The sequence below is a fragment of the Fusarium flagelliforme genome (assembly GCF_020744385.1).
Source record: "Fusarium flagelliforme strain FIESC 12 MPI-CAGE-AA-0113 chromosome Unknown B0J16scaffold_1, whole genome shotgun sequence".
Lineage (NCBI taxonomy): Eukaryota > Fungi > Ascomycota > Sordariomycetes > Hypocreales > Nectriaceae > Fusarium > Fusarium flagelliforme.
In genome coordinates, this window is record NW_025763503.1 from 2,961,405 (window position 1) to 2,976,973 (window position 15,569).

General features: G+C 46.3%; 6 protein-coding genes across 6 annotated transcripts; 2 read left to right on the plus strand and 4 right to left on the minus strand.

Moving 5' to 3' along the window:
• Nucleotides 1–524: 524 nt before the first annotated feature.
• Nucleotides 525–1,853, minus strand: B0J16DRAFT_391066 (uncharacterized protein; the record flags this gene model as incomplete). Its single annotated transcript, XM_046131916.1, has 3 exons — nucleotides 525–912; nucleotides 1,050–1,485; nucleotides 1,569–1,853. 3 exons carry the CDS (start codon nucleotides 1,851–1,853, stop codon nucleotides 653–655), a joined length of 981 nt encoding a protein of 326 aa, XP_045988925.1. The 3' UTR covers nucleotides 525–652.
• A 1,739-nt stretch (nucleotides 1,854–3,592) lies between these two features.
• B0J16DRAFT_408928 (uncharacterized protein) lies at nucleotides 3,593–4,894 on the plus strand (the record flags this gene model as incomplete). The annotated part of the gene is made up of 3 exons (XM_046133059.1): nucleotides 3,593–4,212; nucleotides 4,268–4,517; nucleotides 4,570–4,894. The coding sequence occupies 3 exons, from the start codon at nucleotides 3,593–3,595 to the stop codon at nucleotides 4,837–4,839; spliced, it is 1,140 nt and encodes a 379-aa protein (XP_045988926.1). The 3' UTR covers nucleotides 4,840–4,894.
• B0J16DRAFT_327869 (uncharacterized protein) lies at nucleotides 4,883–6,354 on the plus strand. Its single transcript, XM_046126159.1, has one exon. The coding sequence runs from the start codon at nucleotides 4,918–4,920 to the stop codon at nucleotides 6,151–6,153; it is 1,236 nt and encodes a 411-aa protein (XP_045988927.1). The 5' UTR covers nucleotides 4,883–4,917; the 3' UTR covers nucleotides 6,154–6,354.
• Nucleotides 6,355–8,579: 2,225 nt separating this feature from the next.
• Nucleotides 8,580–10,113, minus strand: B0J16DRAFT_408930 (Chloroperoxidase; the record flags this gene model as incomplete). Its single annotated transcript, XM_046133060.1, has 3 exons — nucleotides 9,178–10,113; nucleotides 8,954–9,128; nucleotides 8,580–8,904 (listed from the first exon to the last, which is right to left on the minus strand). The coding sequence occupies exons 1-3, from the start codon at nucleotides 9,983–9,985 to the stop codon at nucleotides 8,580–8,582; spliced, it is 1,308 nt and encodes a 435-aa protein (XP_045988928.1). The 5' UTR covers nucleotides 9,986–10,113.
• Nucleotides 10,114–14,205: 4,092 nt separating this feature from the next.
• On the minus strand, nucleotides 14,206–15,149 carry B0J16DRAFT_408931 (uncharacterized protein; the record flags this gene model as incomplete). The annotated part of the gene is made up of 2 exons (XM_046133061.1): nucleotides 14,206–14,786; nucleotides 14,883–15,149. The coding sequence occupies 2 exons, from the start codon at nucleotides 15,147–15,149 to the stop codon at nucleotides 14,391–14,393; spliced, it is 663 nt and encodes a 220-aa protein (XP_045988929.1). The 3' UTR covers nucleotides 14,206–14,390.
• An 87-nt stretch (nucleotides 15,150–15,236) lies between these two features.
• B0J16DRAFT_377746 (uncharacterized protein) lies at nucleotides 15,237–15,563 on the minus strand (the record flags this gene model as incomplete). The annotated part of the gene is made up of 1 exon (XM_046130867.1): nucleotides 15,237–15,563. One exon carries the CDS (start codon nucleotides 15,561–15,563, stop codon nucleotides 15,237–15,239), a length of 327 nt encoding a protein of 108 aa, XP_045988930.1.
• Nucleotides 15,564–15,569: the final 6 nt, after the last annotated feature.

Sequence of the window (15,569 nt, forward strand, 5' to 3'; positions counted from 1 at the left end):
GGTGAATGCCGATATGCGCAGTAGGGTGTGAGATTTTGTTATTCTCAGTCCCCGGCACCGCCCTCGACCACGGCCAAGAGCGAACTCAACCGACAGCTTATAATTGTATACGCTAGTCGACCTTTCCTCTACACCGACTACTGGTACGACGAGACCTCTGCTCGAGACACCTTGCCTTTCCATCAATGTCCATAATGGCTTCATCTCTGAACTCGGGCAAACCAAACCTCGCTTTGATCATTGGCGGCCTACTCACCCAGGGCCATCTCGCAGTTGTACCAGTAACCCTGATCATACAACTCTCCAATGCGTTGAATGTCTTGGATCATCACATTCGCGGCATGCGCAAGTCGAATATATAGTAGCAATCTTTATTGAGCAACAGTCGTAATCTTTATAAGCCAATCTTGGACTTGTCCCGTTGGTTTTGCTTCCCGTGTCCCAGAAAGTCTTATACCCGAGGCAGAGAGAGCAAAAAGAAAGAATGAAAAAAAAAAAAGAGAAAGAAAAGCAAACAACGCCAATTCTCGAGTCCATCTGCCATATCCCGATGACAGAACCCAATTTGCATGAACCTGATGTCGTCAATTCCTTGTTTAGACCCATGACGATTGCATGTACGTTCTAAAGAGGGGGTCCAAAGTGCAGACACTCATTTTTTTGGCAGCATATCTTTGTAGTCGATACTGTACTTGTCGAAAAACCGCAGCCTCTCTGCGACCTGTTGTTTGTAAATATCGTGTATGAGGATCGGGCGATGGACTACAGTTGAGCGTAGACTGGGGTCGAGGAAATCTTCACGCTCTTCCGACGGATCATGAGAGAGCACGTGGTTGACTCTTTTTTGCCCAATGAATATCATGTACTCGCGATTGTACGCCTTTGAGCGTGCCTCAACAAAATTGTCCCGAGCTATTACAGCTTCTTCTCTAACGTGTTCAATGGAGTTATATCGAACAAGGATTAAACCTTTTGGAGAGGTATAACTTCCATCGGATGTCTTCCACGGCCATTTGACTTCAGAGTTTGCTGTCGCACTTGGGACGAACCGAACTGAGTTATCAGCTTGACTTCCCGTATCATCCGTCTTCGGTGCCTTTTTTTTAACCTTAGAGAGGCTGTTGTCTTTCGTTTTCTTCTTCTTTGCTCTTTCAGCCGTGGCCGAGGCATGGCTATTGACAATGTTGCCTCGTCCATAATTGCAGCTTCATCAACGATAATAATATCAGGCTTGAATGATTCGCGAACAAGCAGTGGGCTAGCTCCAAAGGGAGTAGTTGCCACAACGCCGAAGAAACCGTTAAGTGTATCTCGGTAGAGTTCCTTAATGTTTGTCTTGGTGTTTGCAAAATCTCCTTCTCCAAGACGTGTGCCATCTGCAACGGAAGCCAACAACTGCTTCAGTTCGCGGTATTGCTGTGGGTCCTGATTCTGTTCCAAAGTACGGAGCGCGAATTGGTGGAGAGACTTATCTCGATTGGCATTCTTTGACTTCGTAAGAGCTCTTTGGCATCAAAGACATTCTTGCAAAGGCTTCGAATGACCTCAGAAGTGACTAGCTCGTCTACCAGGTCGGTTGTCACAATGTCATCTTGTGATTGGTCTTGACGTTGAGCTTCTGTGACGGCGGCGCGTACTTCGCCGTCGAGCGGGTAAAGACGCATGATATTGAGCACGCTATCCAGTTGCTCATCCGTAAACCCCCAATCGCGGAAGATTCGAGTAAGGCGCCGGCGGAGCGTCTCGATACCAGCATTGTTGTTCATAATGTAGAGCACCTTGAGCTGGTGTGGCTGCCCAAGGCCACTCCCGAAGATAGCAAAAAGCATCAGTGGTTCCATCAGAAAAGACATGCCGGATCCTGCAACGCCTATAAAGAAGTGAATTCTAGCTCTTGCATCATGCATGCCAGTAAGACATTACTGCACAGGCTCTGGTAGATTGTCATAGACATTCTGAATAAATGCAGGGGCAGCTTTGTTGACGATGACACTCTCAATGCCTTCGAACTCGGAGACGAGATCAACCTCAGGTTCCGCCTCAGCTGGGTCGGATCACAACGTGTAGGGAGGGACACACTTGCTGATTCCGAAGGTCTGATAAGGGTTGGCACTTGGCGGATGCTCAAGTGCATGTATTCAGTGATTTCGACATCAGGGTTGGTATCTCGGTAGATACTATCGAACGACTTCCATTTTGCACCAAGGGAAGATGTATGTAACGAGGCGCGAGGTAGACATCATCTTGAGCAAGCTAAAGATAAAATTAGTAAATTTTAGTTGAAGATGGTATAAATCTACTCACTGACTTAATGCTGAAGGAGTCGAGTTGCCTGGTACTCGCCAGTCACTAGAAATTCATGTTGTAGCCCGATTGAAGAGGTTTGAAATTCATGATATGGACTGGAAAGGGAAAGAAATGGAAGGAGAAGGATGGAAGATAGATTGAATTTGCCGTGGGAGACTGCTGGCAGGTGGCACAAAACAGAAGAGTGAAAGAAATGCATACACCTAGCCAAAATTGCTGCCTGCCTACTACTAAGTTAACCTGAGGCAACAACCACACTTCGCTTTGTCCTTCGTGTGCCAGCAAAAACCTGCCTGGCATTGGGAAATCAATTACCAAAAGGTCTACCTATAGTTACGCAAACGGCACCAAAGACTCCTCATGCAATAACCAAACAGGGGTTTACTTGCAAGTCAACCTTCAAGCGCCACCAGGGAGTCAAAACTAACGTCAACAAAGACAAAACTCACCGAAAATCATGCACAGCGGTAGCACCCACAAACATGATATAAAAACATACAAACCTGCGGGTCAATCGTCGACTCCAAACCGTCAAGGATCACAGACAGGGCGTCTACGTATCTTTCCATGGGCCAAGGTTGCATGGTAGGGCTGAGACTCCACAAGTTAGCCGCCAACGGCAGGAGAGAGGGGCGTGCGGATAAGAGCCTGCACGGGCTGGAAACATAAGCCATCGGTATTGTAAGTTCCCTAATACTCTGTACTGTATTATTATTTATATCATCTAATATGATAATACATTGCGGTTTCTATTACCTTGAGATATCTAAGTACAATAGATATTAAGCTATTACTAGGTATATACCTGCCTATAGATACTACATGCTAGCACTAGAATTAATAGCTGCTAAAATTCCAAGAGAAATTAATTGTGACCTTATGCCAGCTTGAACCGGCATACCCAAGGAACCCTCGTCTTGAGTCTTGCTCACAAGACTGAACGGTTGCCGAACCCTGTTCGCAGGTTTGGCATTTTTTTTCGCCGTATTTTGTGTGCAGAAAACGGTATCTTTTTCACCATTTACTGGTGGCTGACGCGCACCAGTACAATTTTTACTTTAGCTTTACTGGTAGGCGTCGGCCATTCAGTACATTCTTTACCCCACTTTTACTGATCAGCGTCAGCTCCCAGTACATTCTTTACCTTACCTCATGGTGTGCCTCAATACACCATCCACGTCCTACACAACCTACCTTGGTACCTACGGCGCAACCTGGTACCTTGCAGTGCGTTTATACCTCCTTTACCCTTGCTGCATCTTGTATTCTCTAACTATGTATAGACATGGCCCCAAAGGCTAAAGTCAGAAAGTCTGACACTCGTGCTTGCGCACTGTGGTTGCCCGAGAGCAAAACCATCATCGGTGGTGAAGCTTTAGGTCTTCCCAAGCTCATTCCGAATGTTCGCTTCCGTATCCATGCTCCTTACTATGGGAAGCCGTATGTGGCTATGGTCATGTGTTTTCCCCTTGGAGAAAACCTCAACACTACTATCTTCAACGATCACGCGGAAGTAGCCAAAGATCTCACCGTGACCCTCTATTTCTACAAGGGCAAGTTCGAGATCAAATCGGCAGATAAGCTTAGCGATGAGCTTTACGTCCGCATTACGGGCGAACAGAATACCGGCAAGAACAAAATGTTCCATATCCATTTGCATTCTCCTTCCGGTCCCGCTGTCGTTGGCTATCCCAGTCCTTGTCCATCCACTATTGCTGAAGTTGACAGCATTATCAACAAGGGTGAGAAGATCGGCACAACTGAGACAACCCTCATGCATATCATCAACGCCCATGAGTTCCATTTTGTCTTCAAAGACGGTGGTCTCGCCAAGAAGGCCGTGAACAATTTCGAGGGTGATCTCGCTGACAACCCAAACAACATCTCCTTCCCATATGGCGTAATGTAAGCTACCATTCATATGTCAAAACGTCAACTCAGTACTAATATTACTTTTCAGTCACACATGGGACGAAGAGAAATGGAGCCGTTTTCAATACCAAATTCCGCGCGAGATCCAATATCCCCCAATCTACAAATTCTCCAATATCAACGATCTTCTCATCTGTCTGGTCCAGTCGACGGTCCAAGACTCCTGGCCAGTCATTCAATTGTGCAAGGAGATCCGCGAGAAGGTCGAGTTCGAGTGTCGCGTCATCAAGCGCAAGGATGATGATTTCCGTGTCGCGATCAAGTTCCCTTTTGACTTCGTGAGTTATGCTTACTATTAAATACTCATTTCATTCACTAACTTGCGGTCAGAAATCCGGCCATGAGAACCTCATTCCTCGCATCACTAAGCCGGAAAGAAATGTGAACGTCTTCCGCGGACTCCCACCGAAGCAAGGCGATGATAACAAATTCTGGCCTACCGTGATTTTGGAGACCACCCATGAGTTCTCGAAGCACAACGTTGATCTTGTGCTTCAGATGCAACCTCATTCAAAGGATGGAGGCTCTTTTGGCAAAGATCCTCGTTTTCATATCTATGACTCCTATGAGTCTGCTTTCGCGGAAGGTAATGAGATATAGGATACCCTCTACCTCTTCTTCAAGGAAAGTGCCTCTGTTGCCAAGCGTCGCGTTGAAGCAGTCAACAATAACTTCAGCATGGTGTCCCTCCCCGCACCAACAGAAACTGCCGCTGGAGGATACTCGTCTGATGAAGATAGCGATGGCGATATCACTGTCCCTCCCAAACAAGTTACCGTGTACAGCGAACTCGTTGAAGGCATGCTCCAGGGTGATGTCGTGGACACGACATCACTATCCCACAAACTTCTGATGCATGCTTACATGGTAGACCTTTTCATGGGTGGCGGCATCACCTCTTCCATTAGCGAGAAGCACGTCGCCCTTGTCGCGCTCCAAAGCGAAAATGGTGAGAGTGACATCGATTATATCACTCGACGTTTAAGGGATTTCAAAATCACAAGCCATCCAGTGATTTCACCTCCCCCCATGCATATCCCCATCATCACATCGGACAACATCGACAAAGCCTATGTCGATATTATCCTTGCCCAGCTTTGTCCTGCTACCGAGAAGGGGTTCCGAGAATACCTCAAAGATTCCTTCTTAGGTATCCTCTCTATCCTAGGCCCCGCTTTTGCTGGAACAACTCAGACGTTGTCACTTGCAACGCTCCTATACCTCGAACGATTCGGCAAGTCCTATGGTATGGCAAACAGTAACGTTGCCACCACTAACTTTGCGCTTCGTACTTACGAGCTCGGTACCACTGTCACTCACAAATACCGCGAGGCCAACCCTGAATCTACGCGAAATATCCCACTCGTCGTTCGCGGATATGAGGCTCAAATTGAGGCCGTGTGCGTCATGCATATCATCAGCAATGACGAGACTTCAACATCGGTCACGTACAAATGGCGACAGACCGGCACTATTCGTTCGAGTATATCACTGTCACTGGCCGAATGGTTTCTGAAGGTCGTTCAATTCGCTGACTGGGATTTAAATGAGCTTGATCACCCCGTGCTCTTCCAACTTCGTGATGACTTGAAGAGTGATGATGCCTATGGCGAACTGCGAGAATTTATAACTCTCAAGATTGCCAAGACGAACCTTCGGAAGAAGCTCATCAGACAGATCACCGCCATTCAAGAGTGCACTGTCAAGGCGGCTCAGTTCATTTGCACCACCTCACACTGTGCAGCCCGCAAGCCGTACAAGAACCTTCACAAAACGGCTCGAGCAGTAATGATCGATGAAGCTGGAGCGATGCCCCTCGCTGAAGCCTCCATGGCCATCGGCCAATACCTCCGCCCATTGATCATTGCAGGCGATGAACAGCAAGTCAAACCAACAGTTAGGCTCACCACTTAGAAGGAAGGTGAGAACTTCCTGAATGCTTTCGCTAATTTTGGTCGCATCTCCATCCTCGAATACTTCAAGCGAACTGGCATGGGATTCTTTGTTTTGAGCGAGCAACTTCGAATTGCGGATGAGCAGACGGGAGAGGTGTGCTGGTAGAGGTGTGCTGGTAACAGCCCGCGGCGGCTGGAATTATGTACCTTAAGAGCAATTCAAAGTTTGCCCTTCAATTTAGTGTATAAAAGTCTAAAATAGTCTCGGCTTGCCTAAAAGTTTCGTCCATCGTAGTAGTTACATTTCAGTGATTTTCTAAGTATATGTAGGTTCTACTCTTTACCTAGATCGTGAAGTCAGCTGGCTTTGAAGAAGGGCGACATCAAAGGATATGATATCTACCAAGGTTACACATCTTTTTCAATGCATTGTAAACTGATGCAGGATCGTGTTTGGATTGCCTTTCTACCAAGCCGTTGATGATCACAGCACAAGCATCGTGTTTGTGCTTGGCTACTGACTCTACTTTTTTATCCATGCTATCATCTCACCATGTATGTGAGGGTCACGGATAAGCAAGCATGGAAACTGGGGAGTATGATTAAGTTGGAAAACAACTGTCTCAATTGCCAGTGACGACAGACTATCGTTAGAGTTGAGGCACACATGTTGTATAACAGATGCTGGTCTTTGGCAGCAAATAAAACATCTAAGGATAACATAAAAATTAGACGAACAAGCACTTTAGGCAATCTAAGCTATTCTAAATTGCTTAAGCTTTGTTAGACCAAATGTGCGATGTTTGTGGAAATACTTGGTGGACATCTGCTCGAATTTTTGCCTCTCTTGACCTGATGTGTGTTTTGGAGGTGAACACACATGGCTTTTTGTGGGTAGGGGAGTGTAGAACGACGGGCATGGAAAGTGGAGGATGACCTAGTGCAAGATCCCGTCATTAGTGCCGGTAGATCGAGTGGGCCTCCAGCTGTCTTGCTTGCCTCCCCTGTCTATAACTTCCCCTCCCCTCCCCTCCCAAAAACCTACACCGGCACTTCGCTTTTCTCGGGCACCTGTGCGAAGAGTGCTATTATAGTAAGTATTGTTCTCCTACAAGATTATCCTTTGAATACAGATCAGCTTCTGACTGGCCAGATATACCTACTATACGAGGTCATAGACGGATGCCAAGCCTTATCCTCGAAGGAAAATGGCGATGATGTTCCCAAACGTTCATTTAGCGGCCACTGTGTCGATTATATAGACCTGGGAATCCCTCGTGGATACCGGACCATGCTCATCACTCATACAAAGATTGAGGGCGCGTCTACTACAAAGATGACTCTGCCCCCCGGCTACTGTCGATATGACCAATTTACTCTCGACTGCAATTTGTCAATATCCTCCGCAATATGAGCGTTGAAATGAAATAGGCTGTTCAGAGCGCTGCAAGTACGAATACTGGTCTCCATTTCGGTGTCACTGGTTGCGGCAAGTCGTATCTGCTGGAATTCCTGATTCTTTGCATGTTCTATGGCACTGGCACTACTTTCGATGGCCTCAACCGACAAGGGCCATCTACCTCAAAGGTTCTATACCTGTTGGATAACAATCCACTGGACTAAAAGCTTCCTATGATCGCTTGAAGGATATCCTTGAGAGTATCGGAATCAACGCTGCTTCTCGCTTCCCAATCATGAGACTCTACTCCATGGAAGGTGAAGTCAGCTCATCTTCAATCTTCAAAGGGGCACAGTCCTGTCAGCGGTCGCTTAGACAGGGACATAGTTGGCATCACTCCAGGCCAGTCAGCGGATCAGTGTATGGGGAAACCTGGCTGTTGGAACATAAGGGACTAAACGATTATGGTCTCTTTATGACACACTCCACTAAAACTTAGGTAATTTATTTCCGTTGCCAAATCTTAGAAGATAACCTTTCTAACACCAAGGCAGAATCACTGACTGTCAACGCCCGCATGAAGATGGACATCTCGATGAAGCCAATCAAAGCAGAGTCACCGGGTTCAACTTCCGGGGCACTTCTGACCCTGGGGAATACGGTACCAACGAGGCCGTGTCGTCATTCAATCAAGGACAGTGTGATAAGGCCTTTGAAGTTGCTATCGCCTTGATCAGTAAGACGTCGACAACTCCCAGCGATCTCGTCATGATCACACCTTACCGTGGTAACCTGGAATGTTTCGAGTATTCGCAATACTAAGGCCAAGGATATGCCAGACATTGCCAATATCGCCATCAACACTACAGGCTCTTTTTAGGGCCGTGAGGGGTATGTTGTGATTCTGGTCCTTGTACATTTCTCACCTAAGGAAGGTATGGGTCATTATCAGACGCCGTTCAATTCGTTGACTGGGATTTGAATGATATTAGAGTATCTAGGAGGGTGTCTACTTTGTAAATATACTAAGTACTACAAACGTTGAATTAAAGAGCATTAGTCTTTGCACCAGGGAACTTCTTCTGCAATCCCTTGGTAAAGCTTTCCCCGCCTACAGTAAGTTCCTTGAAGGTAGGACATGACAGATCCAAGAGAGCAATATCAAGAGCATCTGTAACAAGCCTCAGGGGAGTTGCGACAATAGAGAATAGAGAAGAGAGGGCGTTGGGACTGGCTGTCTTAACAGCCTCAAAAGCAAAGCACAAGAGATTGTTGTCCTTGAGGAGTTTAGGGAGATTCAATACTCCGCCAGTGATGTTGCTGACATCGACGCTGGCGTAGCTGTTGACTTTTCCTGCATTACCGCCGATGCTACTGTAGTTAGTACATGTTTTTTTTGCGAAACGAGGAGTAAGCTTACCTTGAGAGCTCTGGATACTTAGAAATCAGATTAACAATGTCCAATCCTACATCGGCGAAGCCGTAGTCGACAGATCGACGGTACCAGTTTGTCGGAATCCTCTCCCATCCTCGCTTGTAAGTGAGCTTCCCGCCTTCCTCCTTTACAGCAAAGAAGCTTTTCAATGTCTCGCGGTCTATATATAATTAATATCGTCCCCTTTTGTATAAGAATGGCAAACATACCCATAATATCTTCGCTGCTTCCCTTTGTATGATTAGAAAGCATACGGGATGTAAAGAAGTACGCAGCGTTGCGAATAACCATGCCAGTTACAGGTCCGTAGTAGAAGTTAGGGTTGGTATTGATGCTCTGGTGGAAGCGAATCTTGGCTCGTTCAGTGAAAGTGTCGAAGTCATAGGTGCCTTCATCAGATGCCATGTCATAGAAAGACTGAAACAGCTCCATGTCCATAGTTGAAGGATCTCCAGTAACGTAAAGGTCGGCCCTGGTATTGGATGCGTCGCCCTCAATGACGTTGTGAGAGCCATCGAGACCTCTTGGCTTTCCCAGTAGTCCAGCCAGATTACCCAGGATATTATCCAAGCCTTTAGGAGCGCCTCCAATCGAGAAGCCAGGGTTAAGGGAGAGAGGGTTGCCAACATAGACTGTGCTCAGGGTTGCAAGGACAGTCGCAAGGTCGATACCCATTCCATAGACTTGGTTGGCAGCGCCTAACATCTCTACCAAGCTCGTGATACCACTTCGTTTAATGTAACCATGGTTCGCTAACGCGTTGAGTCCCGGGCAGGCCCCGCGTTGGTCGCCCTTGTCGAAGTTCGGGGGTCTAAACTCGTACTTGCCGGTTACGTCGATGGGTTGGTCAACTGTATTCAACAGCCTCTTCTCGTGGGTTGAGCGGACGGCTTCATCCACTACGTTGGAGAGCCTAGAAGCCACGACATCTCCGATGGCACCATTAAGATACGAAGGAAATGCATAGGCGTCGTCGGCTATGCAAGCAACAACCGACAGAACCTGATACCACTTCATGTTTTAACTAACAGAAAAAGGAGTGTGTGAAAAAGAGTTTGAGAGTACAATGGTGGATGAGCAATAGTTCAAGTCCGACTGGCTGAAGGATGGAAGCAGAACATCTTTTTATGGCTATTTTCGGTCTTATTCATCGGGGCTCCTGAATATGAAAATGATGATCTTCAGGTCCCCATCTGACTAAAGTTGTAGTTAATACTATATCTGCGCCGGCCTCCTTGGTCGGCATAGAGTATCCGTCCAGCAGACTGAAGAAGCTGCCTTGGCAAATGTTAGCTTGAAACGTTATGTGGTTCTTTAGCTCTGTTAGGCCCACGACTATTATACTAGTCTCTATCTAAATTTGCATTGGTGATATTTAGCGTGAACACATGACGAGGAAACCAAATAGAATAAGCCTTCAATGACTAGTGAGCACTGGTTCCCTGAGTCGAGTCGTTCTTCTTTACAGTTAGATCAGGTCCTACCCAACCTATACCACTAAAGAGGCTTTACATGCTATCTCCTTGGAGCCCGTAACGGGACCTTTTAGTATACTTTTGCCACCACCTTTTCATCATCTTAATATACATATCGCCACCTAAGGTCTATATAACAAAAAGGAGCCCTAGGGATAATTTAGATGTATTCTTACGTATTAGCTAGAGATACATTAATCCTTCATTGGCTTAGATTAACTTAAACTAAAAGGTCCCGTTATGGGCTCCAAGGAGATCACTATCTTCTAAGAAGAAGGTCTAACTGATGATGTTTAGCATTGGGATTATCTACCACTAATACCCAAGTCAACCTTGCCGACATGCCTGAGTGTTACGGTCGTCAGTGCTGTTCGTATTCGGTCTTTGGCAAGCTATGCTACTACAGATAACGCACCTCAAAAGTACTCTTACACAGCACCAATAATTCTTGCCCCTATAATATTTAAGCAAGGTGTTATGTGGAAGTCGGCTACTAGAGCACGATGGAAGTCCCCATAGGCATCATATGCTCCTTTATGCTAGCCATCCGCTTATTCTTTGGTACGGTCTTCCCGGGTGTGTGGTGCGACAAACAAGAGTAAGGATACGTACGCCAACATCACGCATAACACTGGGCCTTCACCGAGATCTCGCATTCAGGACTTGAAGGGTCTAGGTTACATTTGTACCCCCTGCAAGCTGTAAAATGCACACCTTGTTAAGGATCGACAATGGGAGGGAAGAAGTCCACTGTTCCCAGAGCCAACGTCCATGACTCGATTGATAGCCTGTCTCATATCAGCTTTCCAAGCTCAATTACAAATATACGGAGTAGCTGTAAGTAGAACCAATGATGGTGGAAGCATTGCCAGATGGGTAGTCTCCCTCCTTATCGCCACTTGCAAAGGTAGTGTATTCTCCAAGTTCGTTAATCTCTTTCTGGCCTAATTGCTGGGTATACATCCATCAAGCGTGTTGACCATCAAGACTAAGACTGAATTCAGAATCAATAACAGCGGAATAGCCCAGTTGACCTTCCCCTGACCAACCCCACGGGTTTGCTCCTGAGCCATTCCCTGGCGTATTACAACTTCTTCCTGTTCTTTCAGAAATTCATAAGAACACCGCTCTCACCTAGAGATTACCCGGATGTTGTAAGCACCAAGGGCGAGTACCGCATATCAGAGATTGAGCCATCATTGAACTCAATGCATCCAATTTCACAATTCCCCTCGAGTCACTAAGAAACACACTTCCCGTAGTCCTTGATCCTCCGGCAAAATTAGCCCCTCCCGAAGGCAAGCTTTACGCTATCTTCTTCCATTACCCTAATGAGTACGGTACCAACGAGGCCATGTCACTATTCAATCAAGGACAGTGTGATAAGGCATTCATCATACCTTGCCGTGGTAACCTGGAATGTCTCAAGTCTATTCGCAAGGCTAAGGCTAAGGACATGCCAGATATTGCAAATATCCCACAACACTACAGACTTCTTCCAGGGTCGGGAAGGATACGTCGTGATTCTGGTCCTTGGCGTGATTAAGTCAAATAAAGAAGTCTCTATCCCCCCCTCGATAGCCAGGGTTTATGTACGCTTGCGCTCAGGTTACTGTACTTATTCTAAGTGAGGATCGTTACCGGGAAAGCATAAGCAGAAGAACACAGAGAGAGAGAGAGAGAAGGAGGAGGAGAGAGAGGGTTATCCCCGAAGAGACAGAGAGGCCACGGACCCGGAGATCCAAAGTTGAGCGGTGAATCTTTCGAAGCAAGGGACGCTACCCCTCGTAACCGTAAGACAGGCAGGAGCCACCAGACCGTTAGACTATTACAAAAGCTTTGTACATTACATTCGTTGCTCGAAGATTGATTCCGTTACCGTAGGTTATATAGCTTTAGCGATTCTGGTGTTGTTGTAAGTAAGTCAGCATGTAAGCGCGTGTTTGCGCAACTTGATACATAAAAGTGAGGTTCTTTACGATGTGCAATTTACGATTATAAAGGACTTACTTGGTGTTTTGTGATGCTTTGAGTGCTTTCCTGCCTTTTGCTTGGTTCTGCTCTGTGTGTGCTTGTGCGTGTGGTGTTTGTTTGTATATGTATGTGTGTGAGGTTTTTCATAATCTGCATTTCACTATCACAATGATTTTTTTTAGTGTTTTAGTCAACCTTCCACTTTCCCTTTTTATATCAATTGAATCAGCAACAGCAACAGCAATAGCATATGTTATCTTCACTTGATATGCTTTTGCCTTTTGACTCTTTGTTTGTGTATTCTTCGATCTTCATGAAGGGGATTTGATTATTCCCTCCCCGGGGGGCCATTGCATGGAGCTTTGCCTACGGCGCTCCACACACATACATCACCTCCGGGGGCCTCCTCGCCGGAGGGACTGCTCGTTTCGCTCGATGTTTCTACACATTTAGTCTGTATGACTGATTTGCTCAAACAATTGCCAACCCACGCGCCTGAGGCGCATGGAATGCTGCATGGGATCACAATATAGAGGCAAAGCTGGAAGGTGCCTCCAACCACTTCGTTTTTGTCACCATCTTCTGTGTAGCAGCTTTGCCTAATGATGCTCATCTCAGTCAAGAAGGATTCCACCGATTTCAGCAATGTACTTGCTACAATACTGAGATGTCAGAAGATCCTCCGTACGTACGGACTTTTGGGCGTTAAGGGGGAGGTAAAGGAAGCTGCGCTCATCAGTTACGCATTGAATTCAGAATCAATAACAGCGGAACAGCCCAGTTAACCTTCCTACAACCAGACCTCTGGATTTGGTACTATGCCATCTACTGACATGCAACACAACTTCACTTTCCCGTTTTCTAAATACATAGAAACACCACTCTCGCCCAGAGATTACCCCTCGAGTTTCTGACAAACACACTTCCAGTGACCAGTGAGCTTCGGTCAAATTGGGCATGGTTGAAATCCACTACCTAAAATTGAAAGCACCTACTATCACCATTGGTCCAAATACCATTCCTGGAGGAGAGCTTGAGAATACCGAGTTTCTAGTCAAGTATGGGAACGAAACGAACTATCGTCTTGGAAATTCCAACGGCATCAAGTCAGTTTTACACCATACATACTACTCCTGATGGCAAGGACTATATGAGCTCGGAATGGTGCGTGATCAGCTAGGACAAAAAGACGCAAGAGCCTGCGTTTTATGCAAAGGGTGACTCTAGCTAAGAGACGCCCATTCCATGACCTGCAATGTTAACGTAAAATAAGACTTTAAGTTTATCTATACTTTATACAGTAATAAGTATAAGACCTAGGTAAAACTTAATATATATAATAAAGATTGCACCTAGTAGCCTTAGCGTTGCCTATAGCTAAGCTATAATAATAAAATAATTTTTCTAAAGAGATAAGACCTTTAATTATATACTAATTAAGTTTACTGTAGGCTCCTGAATTATGCTAGGTCTGCAGTCTTTCGTTACACTTAAATCTTACATTAGAGAAGTCTACCTTGAAGTTACTGAGGAAGAACTCGATCGCGTGTTGCAAACAGAAACGAGAAGCTTACAAGAAGCGTGCGTCTTTAACTTACGCGGTTGGATTTGAGGCATGATTACGAGTGGCTTGGAAGGTCAGAATGAGACCCACGATATTACTTATGTTACTCCGATCCACTGGCTATTGGAGGATATCAAGCAAAGATTCGGTGAGCTTCGTCTGGCCTAGACTAGGTGCGATTGGAAGATTTGCTCAGGCTGAGTAAAAGCTGAAGAAATTGTTGTCTAATCTTCAGGACACCTAAGAAAAGTATAGCCTAAATACTAGTCTAAGCTGACATAAAATATTCAAATTCTTTCATCTCCTATATTCCTTTCCTTACAGATTTTCGTGATTCGGGATCGCCTTTACGATTGAGACACTGTAGTTGAGACTCCATACCAGGAGCGTCGAACCCCCAGCGTTTGAATCAAACCACCCCAGGCTTGCCACACGCTTTGGCTTGGCGGAACATCATCCAGAAAATGTCGGCCTTGACACTTTCAGACTCCATGTCATCGCTCTTCTGGAGGGAGGGTTTCTTCTTGTTAACCACGGTCATAACCTCAGGGACAGTATTGACATCACCGACCACAAACAAGGCTCCAACGTGGCGAGTGGTTCCAACGCAAAGGCGGTTCTTGTTTGCAACGAACCGCGGACCACTCGACTCATTCACGCCAAGTGCCAGAATTTCCAATGTCTCTGGGAATAGCCAACTGGGCCCCCATAGAGTCGTCTTGTTTCCAGGAGCGTTGCAATCCCATGCTTCATAAAATGGCAGGCCGATGGTATATATGTCGTCGATGAGACACATAGAATGAAGCTACTCCGAAGGTTGTCTAGCATAGCCGCAATCCAATAGGAAGAGTGATATTGTTTCTGGCATTGACGAAGGGATGATCGTCATTCGAGAAGTCACAGGAACTTGTCGGGATTGGGACGGGGGAGCAGAGTTTTGGGAGCTTTGAGATCCTATCCTCAAAATATCTCCGACCGCGTTCAAGGCAAAGGATTGTGCCTTTATGGTCTTTTGGGAGATTGCCATCTTGATTGTAACCTCGACAAGCTCATGTTCGTCAACTCGTTCGACATACTGAGCAATGGTCTCCTCGTTCCTGAGAGTGGTGTATGGCAGACCGACCTTTGGGGCAGGTGCACCCTCAATCTTTGGATGAGTGATGATCATGGTCCGGTACCACGAGGGATCCCCAGGTCGATGCAGTCGACACAATGACCTCGGAACGTGTGGTCAGATGCGTTATCAGAACCGGCATCAGGACTGGAATCGACTGCCTGAGAGAATAGATGTGATTTCTCGGCATAGGCTGCCATAATGCGTGTCTTGTAGCCGGCGCCATCTGTTGAGTTCTTCTCCGCCTCGTTCCGACAGAGGTCGGGCCAGGTATTCGCAGTTCTTGTTGAAGTATACAAGTCGGTCGTATTGTGGCTCGGCGTCTTTGAGAGCCTTGTAGACGGCCGAAGCAGCGATGTCGTGCTCATCGCTCGACTTCGGCAGGATGGTACCTTTAATAGAGACTTGGCAAGGATCACCACTCTGTGGATACAAGTCTTCTCGTCCCCCGACATTGACCACGAGCATGTCTTT